The sequence below is a fragment of the Gopherus evgoodei genome, chromosome 9, assembly GCF_007399415.2.
Source record: "Gopherus evgoodei ecotype Sinaloan lineage chromosome 9, rGopEvg1_v1.p, whole genome shotgun sequence".
In the NCBI taxonomy this organism is placed as follows: Eukaryota; Metazoa; Chordata; order Testudines; family Testudinidae; genus Gopherus; species Gopherus evgoodei.
In genome coordinates this window covers 96750804-96773333 of record NC_044330.1, presented here as the reverse complement: position 1 = coordinate 96773333, position 22530 = coordinate 96750804, and the positions used below count along the sequence as shown (strand labels likewise).

General features: G+C 40.2%; 1 protein-coding gene across 1 annotated transcript in view; it reads right to left on the bottom strand.

The window, feature by feature from the left end:
* Positions 1–583: 583 nt before the first annotated feature.
* IL1RAPL2 (interleukin 1 receptor accessory protein like 2) overlaps positions 584–22530 on the bottom strand; it is a 556734-nt gene continuing 534787 nt past the window's right edge. Inside the window, 5 exon segments of the mRNA XM_030576453.1 lie at positions 584–1727; positions 11514–11583; positions 11585–11662; positions 11664–11686; positions 16424–16567. Of these exon segments, the coding sequence (XP_030432313.1) occupies positions 1030–1727; positions 11514–11583; positions 11585–11662; positions 11664–11686; positions 16424–16567 (1013 nt within the window). The 3' untranslated portion in view covers positions 584–1029.

The window sequence follows — 22530 nt, the reverse complement described above, 5'->3', positions numbered from 1 at the left end:
ATCACTGCAATTGAAGTCATATTAGTAGTAATCCTGAATAATTTAGCTCTTAATCTCTGAATATTGCTGTATTAATTTTCTATTGCTAATATTCTCAGTAACATGTACATTTTAAATTGCAACTGTTTCAGTTTTGGAAAAAAATATGTAAAATTACATGGTCATTAGTACAAATCTTACAACACATCAGGGGAGTCAAGAAATCATGATTTTGTTAACAGACAATGAAGTTTGTACTTGAAGTGTTTAAAAAATGGCATTTAAAACTGTGACATTTGTGAAATCTAATAAACCACAGAAAAGTTGTTTGAAATCATCCTAAACATCTGACAGTATGCTAATAATCTGTTAATAAAAACACGCAGCTAACCATTGACTAGGAATAAGTTATGCCTCAATAACAAAATGAATGGATGCTGATGTGAGCAGCTGATTTATTCTGCAGTTACTGTGCACTTTATTGATAAAGCTAGTAACTCTTCAGCCACATTGTTGTATCAACCAGCATTTTCTAAAATGTACTTGTGACAACCTTATGGGAAGTGCTGCCTAGGGTTTTCTTTTGAGAATGGTTCATCCAGTGTGCTCTACAAAGACGTATTTTCTTTTATAGCATGTTAAGTTTAGAATTTGCAATCTGTACTAAAGTTTATATTTTCTTTTTTTAAAATTCTGTGTAAATAGTTGAAATCCCATTACGTAAAGATGGGTGTCGGAGATCATATACAGTATTGAACTTCCATCCATACCAGACTGTAAAACATATATGTTAAAATCAAAGGATATATTTCCCCCTTCAAAGAATCAACACAACTGTCCATTAAATGATATGAGTTACACAGTGAACTACAAGAGAAGGTCCCCTTTGTCAATAATTTGGAAATGTAAACAAAAAAGTTCAGATACAAAACTGAGTAAATGTGCCTCTGCCTCAAATCTGATTCGGTACCCCGTGGCACTGATTTAATGTTCTTTAAAAATCTGTCTTCATGGTACTCAGAAAGCATCTCAAAAGAGTTCTTATCTTCACTACCAAATATCACTTGTGAAGCTAAGTTCCTGGGATGATAAAGGTAGCAATGGGTTGTTCCTGTGAAATTCGTGGGTATCCTTCATCGTATTATTAAGAGGTAGCTGTCCATTTAGTAGTGTCAAGGGTATGTTGCAATAGGTGTGGTGATTACTTATAGAAGCTATTGGCATGGTTGCCGCTGACATGTCATATTCGTATCCTCTGCAATAATGTCTCATTTGCATGGAATCTGTTTGATGGTAATTGGCTAAATCTGCTTGAGATGCTACAAAAGTGGCAGAAGCGCCTGTCATAGCAAGAGATGGCACAGTTTGGAGGTCTCCAAAAAGTCCCTGTTCTGCAGAGTCCAGGACTTGGCGCCGAGATAAAACCTCTTTTTTCTTCGCTGGCATTTCATAGACTAAGCGCTTCCAAAACTTAGAATTCAGTTTGCTGCTTTTTGGTCCTTTCCACTTGACCACTGAGAGAAGTTTGATGGTGTGCTTTAAAGATTCCACTTCATGGTAATTCACTTTGCCTTTTAAGTCAGTACACTCAATCAAAATAACTTTGATTTCTCCACTGACTAGCATGTTATGGAGTCTGTTTTCCATCTCAAAAATACTCCATCCTCTCCTGAGAACATAGTCTGGAGTTAACACGATAATGAGTCTTCTGCTTTGCTCAACACATCTTGTGAGATCTTCAATGTATGCTACAAATTATAGAAAGAGAGAGAGAATAAAATAAAGAAGTCTATTGTGTTAAAACATTAGTCTTGCAATTAAGTATACTAAAATACCCAGGTTTACTAAGGGTCTGATCCCCACCATTTAATGGAGCTTCACAATAAAAATATGATTGGACATTAATATACGCCATCTCTCTATTTACGTAAAATTTAGAAAAGGAAAAAAAAGTCTAGCTCCTAATGGTTTCCCCATATTCATCATAGTATAGCTAAGATTGATTTAACTTCCTCACTGTTCAGCTGCATTTCAGTGACTTACAAATTACAATATTTGTTTTTCATTTACGGAAAATTTTTCACTCTAGATCAATGTAACTTTTCTGTAAAGCATAAAATTCACAACACATGCTATGGCCATTACTAAAATTTCTTGGGATGCAAGCTAAGGTACAGTAAGCAGTTCTTATGCTTCAAGGTATAAAGAATGGAAGGATGTGAGGATGATTCAGGGTGTATGGATTGTAGCTAACCGGTGCTCGGGAAGGAATCCTCCATCACCACAAATTATGTTATTGGAAAGGTACAGCATGGGCAGCTTTTACCTTTTTCTACACACATTGATCACAATCTTGGAGGTCCAATGATACCAATCTTGGAGGTCCAATGATCTGTTTTAGTATTGCAAATCTATGCTTCTACATACATAAGATAATTAACAGAATCTTCATTAGATGATGGGGGAAAAAAACCCAAACAAATGGAAAACATAAGGAAATGTAGAATTACTCAGAGGTGTTTATTTTCTGAGGTACCACTAACAAGGACAATGTATATTCTACAGTATTTATGCATGCTAACATTTGCAAGGTGTTGGTGTGAGCAGAGATGCTGTACACCATCTTCCTGTTTCACAAGGTCAATTTATCAGCCCGGAATTCATTCTGGGGGTTGAATCTTAGTTTGTGTATTTGATATGCCCAACAAAGGAGAATGGGGGAGAGAGGCCAATGAAAGTAATCTGACATGGACCTCTTTACATCTATTTACAGAGGTCCTGACCCCAAACCATTCAAAGCTATGGAAAGACTTTCAGTGGGTGTTGGATCAGGCCCAGAAAAATAATAAACAGTGATAAAGATAGTGAGAACAGAAAAAAAACCATGCTTTGGTTGCATATCATTTTGCTGGTAACACTTTATTTTTTATTAAACAAACTGTCCTTCGCAGCTATGCTACTCAAAAGCACGCAGTCTGAGAAAGGAGGGAAGGCATGTGTTACAAATGAAGACTTAGACACAGGAGCTGCACACAACAGGCCTTTAGTCAGCACAGGGCAGGGTCTGTCTTACACATACTGACCTCTGGCAGGATGAATGGTTACAGTACACTTCACTGAACAATATCTTTTACTGTAATACTTATTTTTATAGTCCCAGGCAAAATGCCGCAGCATGCTTATTGACACCACTTCCCACCAAACAGACAGCTACAAAATAGGCCAACAAACGTTCAGAAATATCTTCATTTCAGGAGACTCAGGGTATATTTAGCATAAAATCTGCCTTTACCAGCATTTTATTTCACCACTTAGCAGCAAGAAAAAATTATTTCACATATGAGAAAAGCAAATTTTTATACACCCTACAGACAAACAAACATTTCAAGACATACACATACAGTACAAATGTTTATGCAACAATCTTTTTAGTTAAAGTGTTATGATCATTTTTTCATGCAGCATATACAGTTCTTTGATTTTTTTTCTTAAATTGATATTTTCCAAGGAAAAAACATTGCTTTCTCTAAAATGTTTACTTATTGAAGTGAAAATTCAGCATTAAAATCGGGGGGAAAGATCAGCAGCAGTAGGAAAGCTATCAGCAGAACTGGTGAAACAAAACTGAAGGCAAGGTAGAAATGTTCAATACAATGGAAAGAGATTATCCCAATGTATCAACAGCTCAGACTCTTCATTTTCTTCCTTTCTTTCTGCTCCCAAAAAGAAAGAAGTTAGGTGGGAAGCTTCATCATTAGAGGTTGGATCTGCAAGATACAGTAAAACAACAAACCATCATGCATCTTTCCTGATACATTTTCATTCCTCCTTCAAGAAATTCAGACTACGGGTGTGTACAAGTGCATAGGACACAATATTGTCCAGTCACTTCAGAAAGTCTCACATATTCAGTTTAATACTATGCACAGCTACGCAGGTACTATGCATATCTGTTACAACACACACACAATTTTTTAAAAAATCAATCTATTGCACTTATCTTTTTAAAGAAATTGTGGTGATATTTTTAATTGCAACAATAAAGCTAATATTGTATCAATTCAATTGAAAACTCACCAGACTTAGCTCTTATATCCTCTATAGCTGAAGAGGCGCTCTGGGGGAAAAAAGACACCCTGGCTTCCCCATATGAGCTCTTCACCCATCTGTGTTTCTCCTCTATTTTGCTGTGTGCAGTTTAATTGGTGGACATTTAGAACTCTTTCTACAGGTGACCAGAATTAGCCCTTACAAGGTTACCTTCAGAGTCCTTTCTCAAACCTCAAGTTTGCAGCTGGGTCACAGATAGACCTGACCAGTGAACAAGCGATCCTTAGGGGCAGTGAGGATGGAGTTGAGAATAGTGGTTGCACACAACTAGATGCACCCTTCTATGCATCCCAAAGGAAAGGAAAGCAGGTTTTGAAATTGCTCGACCCATAAATACACAATCATTCCAATATCTTCACAGCAGTATGCCAAGTTCCAGCCTGTGACTCCCTGAGTCTGTACCAGCCAGATTCCTGCATGAGTTCAGGGAGTCTTGGAGCTGCACTAACTTATGTCATGTGGTTATGGTCCTAAGGGCTTTATACCAGTGGAGGATCAGCACAGCCCCACCCATGAACACACCATGTGGGGCTAGGCTGGGTGGCTGGTACAGGAGCTGGCCGTACTGGCGTCACACCAGCAGGAAGGTCTTTTGTTCCAGGAGAATTTTCTGCTGTCAAGTAATGTCCAGAATCCAGTTCCCTTGTGGTGGTAGACAGAGGCTGGGGCCTAACACAAGACCTCTCCACAACATTTATTTTTATAGGGGAACATTGCCTTGTGATTTGGAAAACTTGCACTAAAACAAAGCCAACATTGTTGCCTTCTCTGTAAAGTCCCTGCTTGTGGTGAAACAGGCAGGCTGGGATTCTTTTGCAACAGGCGCAGAATATTCTGCTGTCGCTTTTATGCCATCTGTGAAACAGAGCGCTGAGAAAACATTTCAGATGTGAAACTTAAGTAGGGGAATTCTCCTCTGCCAATTTTACCACCAGTTGGAAAACAAAAAATAATCACAAAGTTCTGCAAATTTCATAAGCAACATAGAAGTACTCGAGTGCAATTGTATTTCTTGGAGTGGCATCACTAATCTTCAGCTGGTAGGAATGAGCGCAGCTGCATTTCTTTCAACAGCTCAGTGCTGATTTGCACCAGTTGAGGATCTGGCCAGAAATGAGAGGGACCGGGAGTGGAAGTTGTGAGGTTCAAAGTCCGCTTCCTGTCTCGATCAAGATAATCTGCTTTTGATCAGCAGCATTTTGTGACCATAAAGATTCTCAAAGGGCAGTGAAGTAGCATGGCCACTGACAAAAAAACAAACAAACTGAAAAACAACAACAGAAACCCCAACCAAACCAAACCAAGCCAACCAAACAAAATAAAACAGAAGGAGAAATGTTTAACATTGATCAAAATAGGCAAAAGGCATCTTTTACGTTTTACTTATAAGTTTGATTCAGGCAACATGTGGTCCATTTTGTCTCCTGTTTTGGCTGGTGGGTACCGTACTGTAGAAGAGGATCAGAAAGTGAACAAAGAACCAAAACCCTACAAAATTCAAGAGGCACAGCAGTTTTTCTTTTAGTGGGGGTATAAACTGGTTAAAGATGATGATGAGAAAACACATTAGCCTCTGGTTTGCAGAATCGGGACTCCCCTTTGTAGCAAAAGAAAAGAGCATGCAACAACACTGAAAAGGGCAGTGGGAGCACCAAGTCTGACTGTGCAAGCTGTGTAATTTCCCATTTGGCATTTGTGAGTCAGACTTGACTGGAAGCTGACACAGAGAAGCAAAGACGTAAAGAGAAACACAATGGAAGGTAAATGCAGTAGCACTATAATGTATATATTATGTACTCTGAACGTAGCATTATTACATAAAGATTTTTTTTTTAGGATCTCACATCAGACACTAAAGGAAATAGGAAAGTTCAAATACCAAAGCCATCTACTACCTTATGCAGCACATATCATAATGAGTGTATTTATTAGTTCCATTTTATAAAATCGCCTTTGCTAATAGGTGCTAGAACAAAAATAAGATGAAACAATACAAGCCGGAGGGGAAATCTCCCATTACATTAGACCTTCCTTCTTAGCCTGTAGTTCTCAGTTGGATATTGTTCAGCTGAGTTGGTTTCAACGACCTGGTTCCCTTTTGTCACCCTACCTGTAAATAAAGTGAATAAAAAGCAAACATCCTCCCTGGTACATGGCCAGAGTTATATCAAGGAGGCCTAGGCCCCCAGATCATTTGGTTTTTGGAAGCCCAATTCCTAATAGTTATCTTCAGAAAACTTGTATGGCTAGCCTGTGTGTTAGGCCTGGGCAAGAATATGGGGAAAGCATGGGGCCTGCCAACTCCCTCCCCTCATTTGCAGTGGTCAAGCAAAGCCCCTGGAAAAAGGACCTGGAAATTAACCGGGTAATAACATCTACAGGTGGAAGGGGAGGGCGAGAGCAGAGACATCTTCTCGCCCTTCACTTGGGCTAAATAGTAGAGATGGAGCAGTCAGATTAAATCATTTACTTAAAGACACAAAGGAGGATTGGCAGAGCCAGCTATAGTTCAGTGTCCAAGTTCAGTGCCTAAGCCCCAAAACTATCCACTCTCTACAGTCTGGGCCCGCTAGCTACCAACGTGCTTCATTGCAGTATTCGGGATGAAATGGCACCCACTCATCCTGGTTTTGGCATCTCGAGGAATTTTATTCAACAGTTAGGAGGATAAGTGTGAGTTGAGTTGGCGTGTTACTATAGCCCTTGATCTCGTGTTCAATTTGTGTCAAATTCTGTCAAACTGTGTGGTAACAATACACTATAGTGTAATTACACAGACTGATGTGGACACATATCTACTACGAACTGGACCAACAAATTAATTTGCACTGCACATTGGGCGGGGCCTGAGCTGTGAAGTTTGGATCTACACTCTAGATTTGGATGTGAACTACCCCAGCATTTGAGGGTGTCAGTATTCAAGGCTCCAATCCAGCCTGTCACAGAGGTAAGACCAGGGTTATGAAGATCAGATAAAGATCAAGGCTTTTCCATAGTTTCGGTAGGGGATGGGGAGAGAAAGGGATTGAAGTATGTTCCAGTCCAGGTTCACAAAAACTGTAACCAATCTGGGACCCTAGAAGTGAAAGTTGAATTTCTTCTTCTTCTGTGACAAATATAATTCCAGTAACATCGGTCTCCTCTTTGCGATATATAGTGACCTATGTTTAATATCCCCTATTTCTGAATAATGCAATGGCTGAAGGGTTCTTCTGTGTCATCTCCGCTATTCTTCAGCTTCATCAAATTATGATGAACTTGGAGTCCCCCCTGGGCAAGTTGATTACCAGCAACAAGATTACAGGAAGTTTCTAGGTCATAGAACTACCCCACTAAACACTCAGGTCCAAACCCTGAGGTTCTTGTTCTGTTACTAAGCCATTTGTCAGGCAATGACTCTATTCTGAGTAAGGATTGAGAAAAAACAGTGAGCAAGAACTTTGGGATTTCATGCTTTTATTGCATCCATATAACAGCTACAGTGGTGGAACATTTTCCACCAGGATATTTTCCATTAGAAATGGCATTTCATGAAAATCACAACCGTCCACAGAATAGGGATGTAAGAGTTGAACTGGTTAACCAATAAGCTTGATGCTTATCGGTTGCTGGTAAATGGTTTAAACTCACCCAGGGTCTGGCTGCTGCCCTGCGCGTGGGGTCCCTCTGTGCTGCCGGGCCCCATGCCTGGGGCTCTGCTGCCGCCCGGCATCCCTCTGCACCTGGCATCCCGGCGTGCCTGGGTCCTGACTATGCCCAGATGCTTCAGAGGGAATGAACAGAACGGGGCAATTATTGAGTGACCCATCCCCTGTTGTCCAATTCCAGCTTCTGGACATCAGAGGTTTAGGGACACCCAGTTAGTTTATTGGAATAGACTCACAAATAGGTCGTCTTGCTTTTTGGGATCCCAACATAGGTAGATTCCATTACACCTCCTCACTGCCCGTGTTTCTCTCAGGAAGGCAGAGATCACTTGTATTTTGCTATGATATTATTTTTATTCACACATCACATACCACAGAAAGCAGAGCCTGCTGTAAGCAGCAATCTGCCTTTGTCTGATCTGGCCTCTGCAAGCCAGATTCCCATTTTCCAAAATGGAAGACGCCTTTTGATCTGTGCTGCTGGAAACCACTTGACAATGACAGCTGCTGCCCATGCTCCCCCCATATGGCCCTTCCTGTCCCCAACTCCCCCCCAACTCAAGAGCGGGAGCTCAAGTGCAGGGCTTGAATATGGCACAAACGTACCAGCAGGAAGTTCCCTCTCCAACAGGGGAATTCTCTGCTGGGTATCTGAGGCTAGATTATGGCCCATTCACTCCCCCTGAGTAGCTTGCCCATCTGGCTCTATATCCTGCATATAAAGACAGTATCATAGAAACGTAGAGCTGGAAGGGATCTCGAGAGGTCACCTAGTCCATCCCTCTGTGCTGAGGCAGGAACAAGTGTACCTAGACCATCCCTGACAGGTGTTTGTCCATTCTGTTCTTAAAGACCTCCACCTAGAGAGACTATTATATATATTTTTTCCAGTGGCTAAGCTAAGAATCAACTTAATTAAACCACAATCAAACTTGCCCTTTGATTTTACTGAGGTAAGCTTTTCAGTTTGTTCAAAAATGCCCTGAGACAAAATAAACCATCAAACACTATTTAACAAATCTATACTTGGATACTTCCCAGTCCAGAGAGCAACTGTATGCATTGCCTCATGCCGGGAAGTCAGAGCAATAATGGACACCCTCCTGTGGCAGCAGTTTACCATCGCAGAGATTATCTGTAACAACCAGCCTTCCAAAGGATACACGACTGACTATAGCATTCAAATCTTATCATCTTAAATGCACAAGAAAAGTTATACGAAGAAACACCCCGGCTCATCTGGTGGGAAAGTGCTGCATTATACTGAGAGTCATCAGATGACAAAATACAGTACATGAAAACATTTCACTAGAAAAATAAATCAGGTTTTCCCCCCTGAAGGAATCTGCACCTAAGAACCAGATAGTCCGATAGAACTGTTGCTTTTGAGAGATTCATTAAAAAATAAATTGTGTGTTTCCTTCTCTGGAGCGCCTATGCAGTCTATTCTGTTTTTAATCTACTGTAGATAACCCTTTGTAATGTAAACTCAATATTAAATAGAACATCTAAGTAGGTATGTTCCATACATATATGCGGGTATACATACATTTGTGTGTCTGAACAGTTTATAACAAAAGTCCAATTTTTCCTCTAGAAATACAGTTCCTTTTTTTCACAAATCTCAGGCACACAAATCATGTTAATTCAAGTACATATTTTATTCTGCATTGTCGTCATTAAGTTTGATTAAGCATTCTCGAGGTTCTATATGAAAGAATCAAGCCCTTTCATAATGCTGAAGCAGAGAGGATGGAGAGGAGAAAAGAGATATTAAATCTGTGAATGTTCATAAAATGAGCATTCCAGGAGGTGTTAAATGAATACCCAAAATGATGACAAGTATTTGTTGAGTGTCTGAATGACAGGTAGCCAAACATAAAATTGCATGCTAGTTATTGTAGCAGCTGAGAGAAACAGACTCATGTCAGATAAATCTTCACCTTCAGTATGTTTATCATTAAAAGGATACGTTTAAACTCTCTCTTTAATTCACTTTGTACTATTACTACATGAAAAAAAAACAAAAAAAACAAAAACTTGCTGCACGGACTGTATCTGAACCACAATTACTTACTGTAATCCCTGCTAGCGATCAAGCCCACTGGGATTTTTATGGCAAATACATCTGTGTTTTCTCTCAACAGTATCTCACCTATTAACATAACCATTTCTCAGATGGGAAGGAGTATGCTTGCCAGTCTGCACTCTGAGCCAGGAAAGAACAGAGTCCTGACTAGGCATTTAACCCTTTCAATTCCATTTAACAGTTTCTTTTGGGGAGAGAAGGGAATGTTTTGACTTTTCTAATTCCTGCTAAGAAGCAGTATGATATGCTGATGCTGACAGGGACCAATTCTGCAATGCTCTTCAGTGGTGTAAGGTCAGACCCTATCTGATGGCCTGTAGAGGTAAAGGAGCACTGCAGTGGGGACAGGGGTAAGTAGCCATCGCTTACAGGCTGCAAATGCAGGAACTGCTATAAGGCCTTCAGAAACGCCGGGGAAGCATGTGCTCCATGTGTAACAAAGAGGCAATGTGCATTCTGACTAGCCAGTGACTGAGGCGAGGCGGGGGGCAAAGCTGTGGCCCTGCTTCCAATTCATCCACATACTTAAGGGATAAGATGATCAAATTTTTGGAGTGTGCAGTGGAGGTTGGTGGTACTGGGGAAACATTATCAGGTTCCTTTGCAGGCAAGTTGCTAAAGCAGCCGATCATAACTGCCTCAGTATAGGGCAGGGCTGTCTGTACATCTACTTAGGATCAGACATAGTTGGGTTTTATGTTTATATTTCTTTTACATTAACACATACACAGAGGTAAATATTTCCCTTTTCTAACACATCTTAGTGGAAGCTAACTGAATACAGACATTGCAAACTAAATTAATATTCAAAAGCATATTTCTCACAGGAGCATCTCAACTATTTGGCAAAAACACATGGTATAAATGCAAACAAACAGTGCATGCAGAATCTGTGAACATTATGCATATTACAATGTCAATTTTTACTTGTCCCACAACAAATCAGGAAAAAAACCAAACAGCTATAGATGTGTCATTGTGGTTACAGACATCAACACATGCAGCAGAATACTGGGCCACTGCAGTGAAATTGATCTGAAATGGACAACTGAGTTTCACTAACTAGAAACGGGCAACAGAATCAGATAACTGAACAGTGCACATCCCTTTGGAAAATTGGTATTATTTACACAGTACAAATTATCAATGCAGCGCTTGGACAAAACTCTAGTTTAAAAAAGGCTCAGCTGATGTTGTTAACTTGGAAACAGAAGTATAATATTTGCTCACTGTAAAATCAGAAAAAAGTAGAAGACAGCAGGAATTGCTGTATTGGTAAGGTTGCTGTGGACAAATAAGTATTTGCCTGAATAATAATTATTGAGAGAATCCCATTTTAAATGATACACTAGAAATTCACTGTGTGCTGATCACCCTTCCTAGCAGCCTTTGGCAATTACCTTTGTCTGACACTGAGCCTTTTTACTATGGCTTACAATTCTGCAGAATCCCCCTTCGTAAGGCTCCGATCCTGCTTCCATTGACGTGAAAGGCAAAATTCCCATGGACTTCACTGGTGCAGGATCAGACCCTAAGCCGGAGGTCACACCTTCATGTATTTAGGAAACTCTTGAGCTTCTGAAAGCAGGCTTGCAAAGAGAATGAACTGTAACTATCTCTGTTCAATACTTAACATGCCTTCCCAATAGCGTCAGACAGGATTAAACCCAAAGTTCAGAAGTACTTACTCCCGCTAGGGATCAGGTCCCTATCTGGAATGAAGAGTTTGTATCCATAATGTTTTTCCAGAACATCTGGCCAGTATTTCAAGTGCAAACTGTTCCTCTTCATTATCATCACAGTCTAATGCATCTGGATCCACTTTGGTGTAAGAGAGGATAGGCGTCGTATTCCTTGTTGTCTGTAGGAAAACAAAAGCCTATTCCAGTCATCTGTTTGGAAATGTACTAGGCAGAGGTAAACTGTCTTGTGGCCTAGCTCTGAAACCTTGTGGTCATAACTCCTATCATGAGGTCAGTGGGGATTTTGCACATGTAAGGAATGCAGTACTGGTGAAAATATTTTCTTCCTGGTTGTTCAATATCAAGCTTAAAGACCACTGCATCATACCAAAAACTTTTAATGGTGAAACACAAGTGCTCCATATTGCATAATAGAGATTGTGAATTATTCCTGGTTTTATACATAACTTTCAACTCCATACGGCTTTATCAGTGGGTATTCATAAGCCTCATTTTATCCAACTCTTTTCATAGAAGTTTTAAGAAGATGGCACTCATCTGTCACTTCCTCTTTTCCCTTTGCATGCTGAGCTGGTAAATTATAGCTTTCTATGGTTCAGCAAAAGGTGCATTGGAGACTGTCCCACACCCGAACAGGCTTTGGGAAAATGCAAAAGTTACAGCTTGGGCTTCTTTGTCCTTTATACATAATGAAGGACCAGACTGTGCCCTGATGGTACAGGTGTTTTGTTGGGTGGGGAATGCGGGGAGGAGGGAAGAAGTGCAGAGCTGCACCATCCCCAGGGAAACTCCAGTAGTTATTGTGCCTTAATCAAACCCAGCCTTTCACAGAGTTCACTGCCTGACTCACTTGAGCTCCTCCCTTAGCTGCTGGCCATCTCTGCTGGTTAATGTGGAGGGATGGCTTGCACCCTCGATGGCACTTTAAAGAAGCAGTATAATTGACCTGGCCCTTGAGTTGGCAGAAAAGGCACAACAGAGGGTAAGGTTGTTTGTGCCACTTACCCCCACCCAGCCTACGCACCCACACAAGAACAAGGCGGGGACAATCTCACTCACACTGTATTACAGCATCTTAGCAGTGGAGCCAACTCTTGCAATGTTATTGCGAGTCTCATGATAACTGGATTTTTTCTTTAAGTTCCAGTTCCTGGATTCATATGATTAGGGGAACATCTGAGCTTGCATTTAAAAGAAAAAAGTTCCTAGCCTTTGTGTTTGTGGAAATAAGCCTGAAAACACAACTTGAGTAAGTACAAAACCCAAAAGGCAAATATAAAGAAACTCAATTAATTTTTTAAAAAATCTAATGATTTTTAAGCTAATTTCAGGGTTTTCTTGGGCCTGATTCATCTTTTTTAATGTTTGGGGTTTATAATGCTGTCTTAGTTAATGGCCGTTACCTTTATTATAGCCCTACAGCTATTTCAGAAATAGTGGGAAAAATACATATGTGAAAGAGTCAAGTTTTAACAGAAAGGTCTCTAGTGATGGCTACAAGCTGTCATTTCTTACAGAAAATGAAAAATCAAATCATTAATGTAGTGAAAAGAGAAGTATGTGAACGTGGGATTATTAAGCACCAATTTTCTGCAAAGATCTTTACAGCAGAGTCAATGTTCATCAATATTTTGTATTAAAGGAAGATAAATAGTTGATGAGAATGTGATTTATTAATTGCTGCTCTGTACATGGTGACTATTTCCGTAATATTCCTTAGATAAATCTAGTCCACTGTGGCTCATGAGCAAAAGCAGACAAGCTGTGGGCATTTATTTACTTAGCTGTGGAATTGATTTCATGCGGAAAACAGGGTGCTCAAGTGAACTATTGGTTCTAAGACAGTCTGGTAAATTTTGATATGATGAGCTAGGTCTTGCGTGATTACCTCCAATGGCTCAGTTAACAGAAACAGATCTGCCTCTAATCACCAGAGCAGCATGGCATCTAGTTTAACTGGTATCCTAACATTTCATCAATATCAGCAAACTACTAGAATGGCAAGGATGGCAGCACTGCTGAGTCAGGAAGACCAGCAGCAAAAAGGTTAAAACCAGACAGGTCTGGAGGCTGTTCCAAAATCTGACGCATTAGGCAACAATGGAACCTGCCAGAAGGTGTTCAGAGGACAGCCAATGGGTTAGCAGGGAGGCAGATGTCACCACTAACAGTTCAGGCCCTTGACAAGGTAGTAAAGCCAACCCCAGGGATGGCACTGACATTGGCTCTAAAGTAGAGTGAAATCAAAACAATTGAGCTACGATGTAGAGCAGGTTAATAGTCGAGGTTAACAAATGTCTGAACATTGTTTTAAATCTAACTTGCTAGTGAGAAAAAATATTTTGTCTGTGAAACACAAGTGTCTGTGTGTATTTAACATGTGTGGACTTCCTGGGTCTGGCTTTCTAAAAAGCTAGGCACGTGTTTTGTACCTGATTTGCAAACACAAATTAAATGCTCACTTATGAATCCAACTGTGCACTTCAGTGTTGTCAACTCTCATGATCTTATTGTCAGCCTTGTGATATTTGGTGTCTTCCTTAAAGTTCTGGCTCCTGGAGTCAGATGAATTAGACAAAATCTCCACTTTAACTTTTTTTTTTTTTAAAAGGCCTCTGAATGGGACCTTTTAATCCTTAACATTTTCTTTAAAAATATAGCTGCACACTGTACAGGATGTGAATTTATCCAAGAAAACTTACACAAGATATTTTTTAACTGTAGAATAAAACAAATCCACCTGATTTTAGCACCTCCATTTAAAATAAATGAGAAATAGTTTTAGGACCCAATCCTGTAACTGGATCTATACAGGAGTACCTTTATGCCTGTCCTCATTCTTAACGCACTTTGCATAGGCAGAAGGAATATCAGTACAGAACCTGTGATTTCACTAAGGCTCTGTGCCTCTCTGGATAAGACACTAGGCTGTAATAGCTCTAAACAAACTGAAACATCCATTGGAAATACAACTGTGTTTTTCAAATTTAACCACAGGCGCCGACTTTCCGCTTTCCCCGTGGGTGCTCCACCGCCGTTCAGCCCGAGGCCTGGCTCCCACTCAGTCCCTTCCCCAAGGCCTTACCCTCATGCTGCCTCTTCCTGCCCCCTCCTTGCCTCCTTCCCCAAGGCTCTGTCCCCTTCCCACCTTCTCCTGCCCCCACTCCACCCACTCCCTCAAGCGTGCCCTGCCCTCGCTCTGCCTGTTCCTGCCCCACTCCTCCCCTCCCCCCAGCACCTCCCACCCACTGCCGAACAGAGTCAGTGCCTATGAATTTAACAGGTGCACAAAATGACCTGTGTGCTGAAAGGACATTCTCTAAACCTCCAGGAACCAGGGTTGTTTTTTAAATGAAAACGAAGCAAACAAGAAAAAAAATCACATTAAAAATAGCAATAACTTGATGCTGACGACACCAATCAACAGAACCCAGGCAATTCAGAGTTGAGGTTGACACTCTGAGCTACAGACCCAGCTGGCGTGAAGCATCAAACTAATAGCTGGTGTGAAATAAAGTCAAAAGAGTTACACCAATTTACACCACCTAAGAACCTAGCTGCCGACTTGTCAGTCTGAATACTGACCATTTGGAAGAGATTTGTTTTGTGTCATGATATTTAAACAATTTCTCAGTTCTGCTAATGCAGACAGAGTAAGAGGGAAATTATTTTCCTCTGCCTCATAAATAGCATACACATTCTTGAAGCCAGCAGATGAAATTCTGGCCCCATTGAAGCCAATGGCAAAACTGAGAAAGGCCAGGATTTCCCTTAACATACCCATACAGTGTTTAATAGAAAGGATTATAATTTGGACACTGACACAGCTTGGTGCCTAAGCAATAGTTCGGGGGAACCGGTTATTTTTGCATAAGAGGAAAAAACCTTCCCCTCTTCTTTTCCAAAATATAGGGTTTTTTTAGGTCTGGGATTTTCAATAGTGCCTAAGTGATTCAGGCGCATTGACATTCACTGGACTTATGCTCCCAAGTGGCCTAGAAGCATTTGAAAATGCCACTCTAGCTTTTTGGCAGACACAGAGTACACTAACATGGAACAAATTATATGGACCTGAGTCACATCTGGGCTGCTTCCGTTTTACAGTATCTCAAAACTTTGATTTTGAAGCTAATAATGCAGTGGTGAACCAAACCTCATGTGTCTAGCAATTAAAGTCCTGAGCTAGCAAAGCACTTAAGTACATGCTTATTAAGCACGAGTAGTCTTATTGCAGACAAGTTAAGCACCTATCATAGATATGAAGGGAGAAAGCATTTAAAAATTATCTGCTTTACACCAAACTGCCAGTCCAGTGAGTCCTCTGAAATAGTCCACATATCTGCATTAAATTATTTTCCTGCTCCCAACTAGTGTTTGATTGGGCGGGTGGGGAGTGGGGAGAAATAGCATCAACCTATTAATTAACAGAAATAATTACTGCGTTTTTTTGCTGATTCTTTTAAATCGGCAAATATAGTGAAATTGTCCAGCAAGAAATATCTGTAATATGCACCTTACTGGTGGCTGTTCTTATTGGGAGTGATGCTGGGAAACGTGAATGGAATTTAAGAAATCCGAGGAAGGGTCAGAACTGATTTTCACCTGACTGAATTCTTCTGAGGAATCCATTCACACTTTGTCCTCAATAAAAGGATTATAAAAGAGGCTTCAGAACAATTCCTTTATTGCCAGCTCATTGGAGTCAATAGAAATCCAATTAATTTCAGTGGACTTTGGAATAGGATTTTTGGGCCTTATCCTTCAAGGTGCTAAATACCTTCAATTTCAATTCACTTTAGGCACCTTTTGGCTTCAGTTAAAATTAAGGTCCCTCAGCACTGGGCCCCTGATATCTCTTTTGGGCTTATAGTCAGTTTCCCTGAGAGACTACTTACCATCCATAGATTCATCACCTCCAAAATTCTGTCTATAGAATAGCATTAACTCTATGTTGTAGCATTTATAGATCGTTACAAGCAAAATAAGCAGGAGAAGGATAGCTCCCAATCCTCCGGCAAGCTCTATTTTGTAGATCAAATCTAGAATAAGCAGAAAAAGACAGACCGGTTATGATCCTTCCAAGCTTTAATTGCACTAATTCAGTGTGCAATTCCATGTACAACTGAGCAGCTTCTCTTTATTGCCATTATAAAATTAACTCTACCTAATTTTCAGTTCATTAACTAATATCATACTTTACCTATTCACTCCTTCTACTGCCAGTCTACAATTGCCACCTAAAATTCATTTGAGGCTATAGTCATAACTCTTCAATAAGGGAATTATGCAGTGAATTTACAGAGAGTAATAACCAGCCTCTAAATAGCTTGCAGAGGATAATTGTATCTTCTGCTTTGGCACAACGCGCCAAATACTGTACATGGTTTGTAAGAGTAATTATATTAGATGCACTTCACTGTTATTTAGGAGACCCTCGTTACCCAATGCAAACTAAACAAAACTTTTATATTTATAAAGTCAGCAGGTGACTTGATTTGATCTGGTAGGCCAGGGCTTTGGCTAACTCATTTGAGAATTGTTCTAGCCCAGTGGTTCTCAAACTGTTTACTGGTGACCCTTTTCACATAGCAAGCCTCTGAGTGCGACCCCCCAATACATTAAAAACACATTTTAATATATTTACACCTCGTGACCCCAAGGGCTCCCACCCCCCCAGTTTGAGAACCCTGTTCTAGCCTCTAGAGTGCACAACATAATGTTCATGTCCAGTGTTAATGGCCAACGGGAAGCCAGGGATGTACACGACACAGCTAAGTGCCATTTTTTTTTTGGTATGATGGATACTAAAGGCACCAATGTGCGTAAGATGGGAGTTCTCAAACTTTTGCTTAGTACGTGCTATATCTTAAAAGGGACAAGAGCTGCTGAAAACTTCCCAACGGAACAGCTTTCCATTGGAAAATGCTGATTTGATGAAATCAAAAAATTTCACTGGAACATATTGACATTGTCCAAATTTTTGACAAAAAATGATCAAAGTGCTTTGTTTCAACTCGATTGTTTCTTCACCGATATACTATAACCAATATACTATACTATTAGATAAGACAAAGCCAAAACCAAGCAGTGCAACCTTATGAAATGCAGCTCCTCAATAAGGTCTTTTTGATGTTTGCCGAAATTTTTTTTTTTCATTTCACAGAAAATTCTGAAATTTCAACTTTTTGTTCGAAATCGAGATGAAAGAATATTTTGAAATATGAGAAATTTCCTATGGAATAGAATTTTTTTTATAATAATAGGAGATATACTTATCACCTAGAACTAGAAGAGATGTTGAAAGGTCATTGGAGTTCAACCCCCTGCCTTCACTAGCAGGACCAAGGACTGATTTTTGCCCCAGATCCCTAAATGGCCCCCTCAAGGATTGAACTCACAACCCTGGGTTTAGCAGGCCAATGCTCAAACCACTGAGCTATCCCTCCCTCCATTCAAAGTTTTCAATCAGGACTGATCAGTCAACATCAGCCAGGCGCTCCCTTTGTGGCCACAGGAACAATTTCTTCTGCAATTTACAACCACATCCTTGTAACAATGATAGTGATTGTTTACATGGAAGAGTGACATCAGGAAAGTATTGGAGAATTTATTGAGATAAAGATTTTCCCTTTTTGGAAAATAAATTAATCATTCTCTTCACTTTTGCTCTTAATTTTACCTTCTTTTGTGCTGTTCAATGGACAAAGCTGAAAGAGCCATTATGCTCTATTGTATATTCGGTGTCAAACATAATCCCCTCTCTCTTGCCCCTACCAGGTTTAACACTGTGGACAGTAAGGGCCCATTGATTTATGATAACTAAGATGGATCTATAGAGACCTACAAGATTTGAGTCCTTCTCTCTATAAGCCATAACAACCGTTTGTATCATCTCTACAGCCAATCATAACATTTCCTGTGTGTCTCTGTAGACCATGGGCAGGATTGTTTTCTGTGGAGAGTCCTTGTCTCTTGAATCAACTCAGTACTCTGGTCTAACAGAGCCCAAATATTCTGGCCTTCAGGAAATGGTATAATGCAAAACTGCCAGGGTTTGGAGCCATACAAGTGGAGCCTGGCGTAAACATTTATAGATTACAGCTGATGTTGCACCAGGAAAATGCTAATATGATAATTATATAGGGCACATTTCATAAATGGATCTCAAAGCACTTTACAAAGGAGGTAAGAGTCTTTGTCCCCATTTACAGATGAGGAAACTGAGGCACAGACTGGCGACATGACCCCAAGCCAGTGGCTGAGCTGGTAATAGAACCCAGGTCCCCGGAACTCTGCCTGTCACTAACAAACCAATGACAAAAGTTGGAATGACCTACAATAAATAAATCTGTAGCACTGGAGGTGCCCATTATCAGACTGAAGTGTCCTCTCAAACATAGAATAGACACTAGAACTACTCAGCCTTGCTTTGCAATTCATCCATCCATAAAACTTACAAGAAGACAATCTGACATAGCTATCACCAACAGCCCAGATTACTTTACAAGATGTCAGTGCAGATATTTACCACTTTGACAAATATAGTTCAAAGAGACATAAAGCAAAGAACTAGGATGATAAAAGACAAAGTTTAAAAGCATAAAGTTTACAAAAACTTAGATGCTAAGAAAATGCATCATTCTGCCACTAATGTCATCTTAAGGTTGAAAAAAGAACATTAGGCGGGCACATTTTGGCTTAGTTTCATTTAGCAATGCTTCATGTTTCAGTAATTAACCATCAGATGCCCTCAACTTATTTTCAATTTTCAATTTTCAATTTCAATTTTCAATTTCCAATTTGCAAGATCTCTCCAGCAAGAAAGCATTGTCCCACAGAAGTACAAGAAGGAAAAAGTCACTCTGCATTTCTCAGTGCTCGTTTTCAAAGTCCTGCATGATAGAGGTAGCACAACTATCCTGAGGAAACTACTCCACAGTCTGATAGACAAAATTTTGGATGAGTGTAGAGCTTTCTTAATTACATTCCATTAGCCTGACTTGTACCTCTCATAGAGCACACTAAATATCCAAGCTACACATGGTTTAATCTTTCCTCATAACTTAGCCCACCACTCCATAATCATTTTTCTTCCTCTCTTCTGAACTCGCCCCAGTTTGTCACTATCTTCCGCTAATATGGGATTGAGACTAGGCTAAATGTAAACGTACTCAGCCCTACGTGTGTAGCTGGTTCTATGCCACCCACTTTCCCCCTCTGCTTAACTGATATGTAAGAAGGGATGTGGGATGGCCCAACAGTCCCTTTGGCTGGCTGTTTCAGTGCTTGATTGGCCCAGACTTATTAGGGCATGTCTACATTATGCGCTGGATCAATGGGCAACGATCGATCCAGCGGGGGTCCATTTATTGTGTCTAGTCTAGACGCAATAAATTGATCGCCGAGCGCTCTCCCGTCGACTCTGGTACTCTACCGGAGCGAGACGTGTAGATGGAGTTGATGGGGAAACATCAGCCGTCAAATTACCACAATGAAGACACCGTGGTAAGTCGATCTAAGCACATTGACTTCAGCTACGTTACTCACATAGCTGAAGTTGCGTAACTTAGATTGATTCCCTCCCACGGTGTAGACCAGCCCTTGAGACCATTCCCCCTGAGCTGCACTGTCTCCAATCTTGGTGTAGTTCGCAGTCTAGCCCATTACTTCTATCAAAACCAAAAAATACATTCAGATATATTTCATTCAGGCCCCAAGTCACAATGAGTAGTTCCTTTCTCCTTGAGGAGTCACATTAAAGTCAATGGGATAACTTGTGCAGCAAGGCATTGTGGAGCATGAAGCATCTAAGAATCTGGCCCTTATGCTGTTATACGAGGGAAAATCAGTAAAGGGAAAAGTTGCATAGAATATTTCTTATTTAAAATAATGAAAAAGATTAATCCATGATATATTATTTGGAGCACTGAGCTGGTTTAAATGCTAGGAGAACTAGAAATACCCAGTAACCAATAGCTCAGTGAAGCTCAGAAGGTTCCTTCATGGCTAATGATGACATCAAATACAAAATTTGTTTCCTTTATATCTGATGTGAAGTGGACGTTCTTGAAAATAAGTGTTGAGCCGATATTGTTGCAGTATATCCTTTCATTGAAAAGCCCACTGCGTCTTTCAACTCGGGCCACTGATTGATTCGACTCAGCAGCTCCTGACAAGTTATTTCTGTTATAAGAAGTACATTTTATAGTGCACTTAGATATTTTTTTTGTCAGAAAAGCCAAGGACTGTTTTCAAATTCATCTAAAGGGAATTCTAAGCTATTTCCTTGTTATTTACTGAGGGAAGCTGCTAGTAGGTGAATGAGGACTGCATAACCTATGGACTCCCAAGTAACAGGCGTACTCAGGCAGCGTGGGAGCAAAGATTGTGTGGAAAATACATTTTAAAATATATCAAAGCAAATAATAAAGTATCTTTGAAAGACGCCAGTGAAGAACTGTGTGACAGAGAATAGACTGTGGTATTCAGGACTCAGGAACACACCCGTGTCTTTGTTTTCGGAAGTGGGACAATCAGACTGGTTTCCATGTAAAGTTGTCCATGTAAAGCTGTAGTTGTTTAATTTGTAAGCAAAATTGCCCCACTCTGGATGACACTGAATCCTAAATAACTAAATAAAACACCATTACTGTGTGGCTATAATACCAATATTTCTTGATGCCTAGGGACAGCTGTAGTTTTTATCCTTTGAAATGGACCTTCCTGTTTGCAAGACAATTAAAACACTGATCCAGCAAAGGACTTAAGCACACGTTTAATCTAAGCACATGAACAGTTTCCTTGGCTTTAGTTTCTTTGTTAAGCATGCTCTTTAAGCAGGGCCGCCCAGAGGATTCAGAAGGCCTGGGGCAAAGCAATTTCGGGGCCCCTTCCATAAAAAAAAAGTTGCAGTATTATAGAATACTATATTCTTGTGGGGGCCCCTGTGGGGTCCAGGGCCTGGGGAAAATTGCCCCCCCCCGGCAGCCCTGTCTTGAAGGGATCAGTGCCTAATCCAGAAACCCCATTCAACAATTAAAGTTTGATTTTCTTTTTGATCCTTAATATTATAATTGGAGAATCATGATTAATATTCACAGGTCTGTGAGTACTTTGCAAGTCCATACAGGGAGACAAAGGGCAATTAGGATAGGATAAGAATTGATTTGTTTAGGGCACAACAAGGAAATTTAGGTTAAATATTAGAACTTTATAAATATGCAGACAATTAGACAATGGGACAAGCAGCCAAGAATCACTCTGGCATTGCCACCAATGGGGATATTCAAGGCAAGACTTGAAATTCAACTACTAGTGGTACTCTAGGGCGAATATGAAATGTATCCACTCACAGTGCAAGGGGAGATGATAGAATAACTGAAAAGTGGTCCTTTCCAACTTCCAAATTCTATACTCAGCAATATTTCTTATGTAGCGCCACTAGCATTCTGAAATGCCTTGAATTTTCTTACTATTCCTTGTGCATCCTAAACATTCAGTAAAGGAAACAAAACACTGCTTCAGCAACCTTTATATGGAAACTTCCAGGCGCACATATAAAAATAACTTTACTTTTCTGGTAAATGTATTTCCAACCAAGAGTAATAGTAGCAATGCACTCAATTTGTTAACCCTTTTGTGAGCTTCCTGTGGCTTCTCAGTTTTGCTTCCTGAGCTTCCTGTGGCTTCTCAGTTTTGCTTTTCCAATAGATACAATTTCATAGCTTTTGTACCTGTTGGAATGCTTCATTTTAGATTGAATGGGGATCTCCATAAGGCTACGTCTACACCACACATGTTGGGTATGTGTAGCTATACATGGCAATGAAACACAAGCTGTGTCCACACTGCTGTGTGTAGCTGTACGTGTCAGTGAAAGGTTCTGGCAGAGGGGAGGCAGTGGGGAAAGGCTGATGAAGTCTTTCCCTCTAAATGTCACCCTAATTCCAAATGAGAGAGGATGTTGAAATTAACAACATGGAAAGGATTCTAATGAGATACT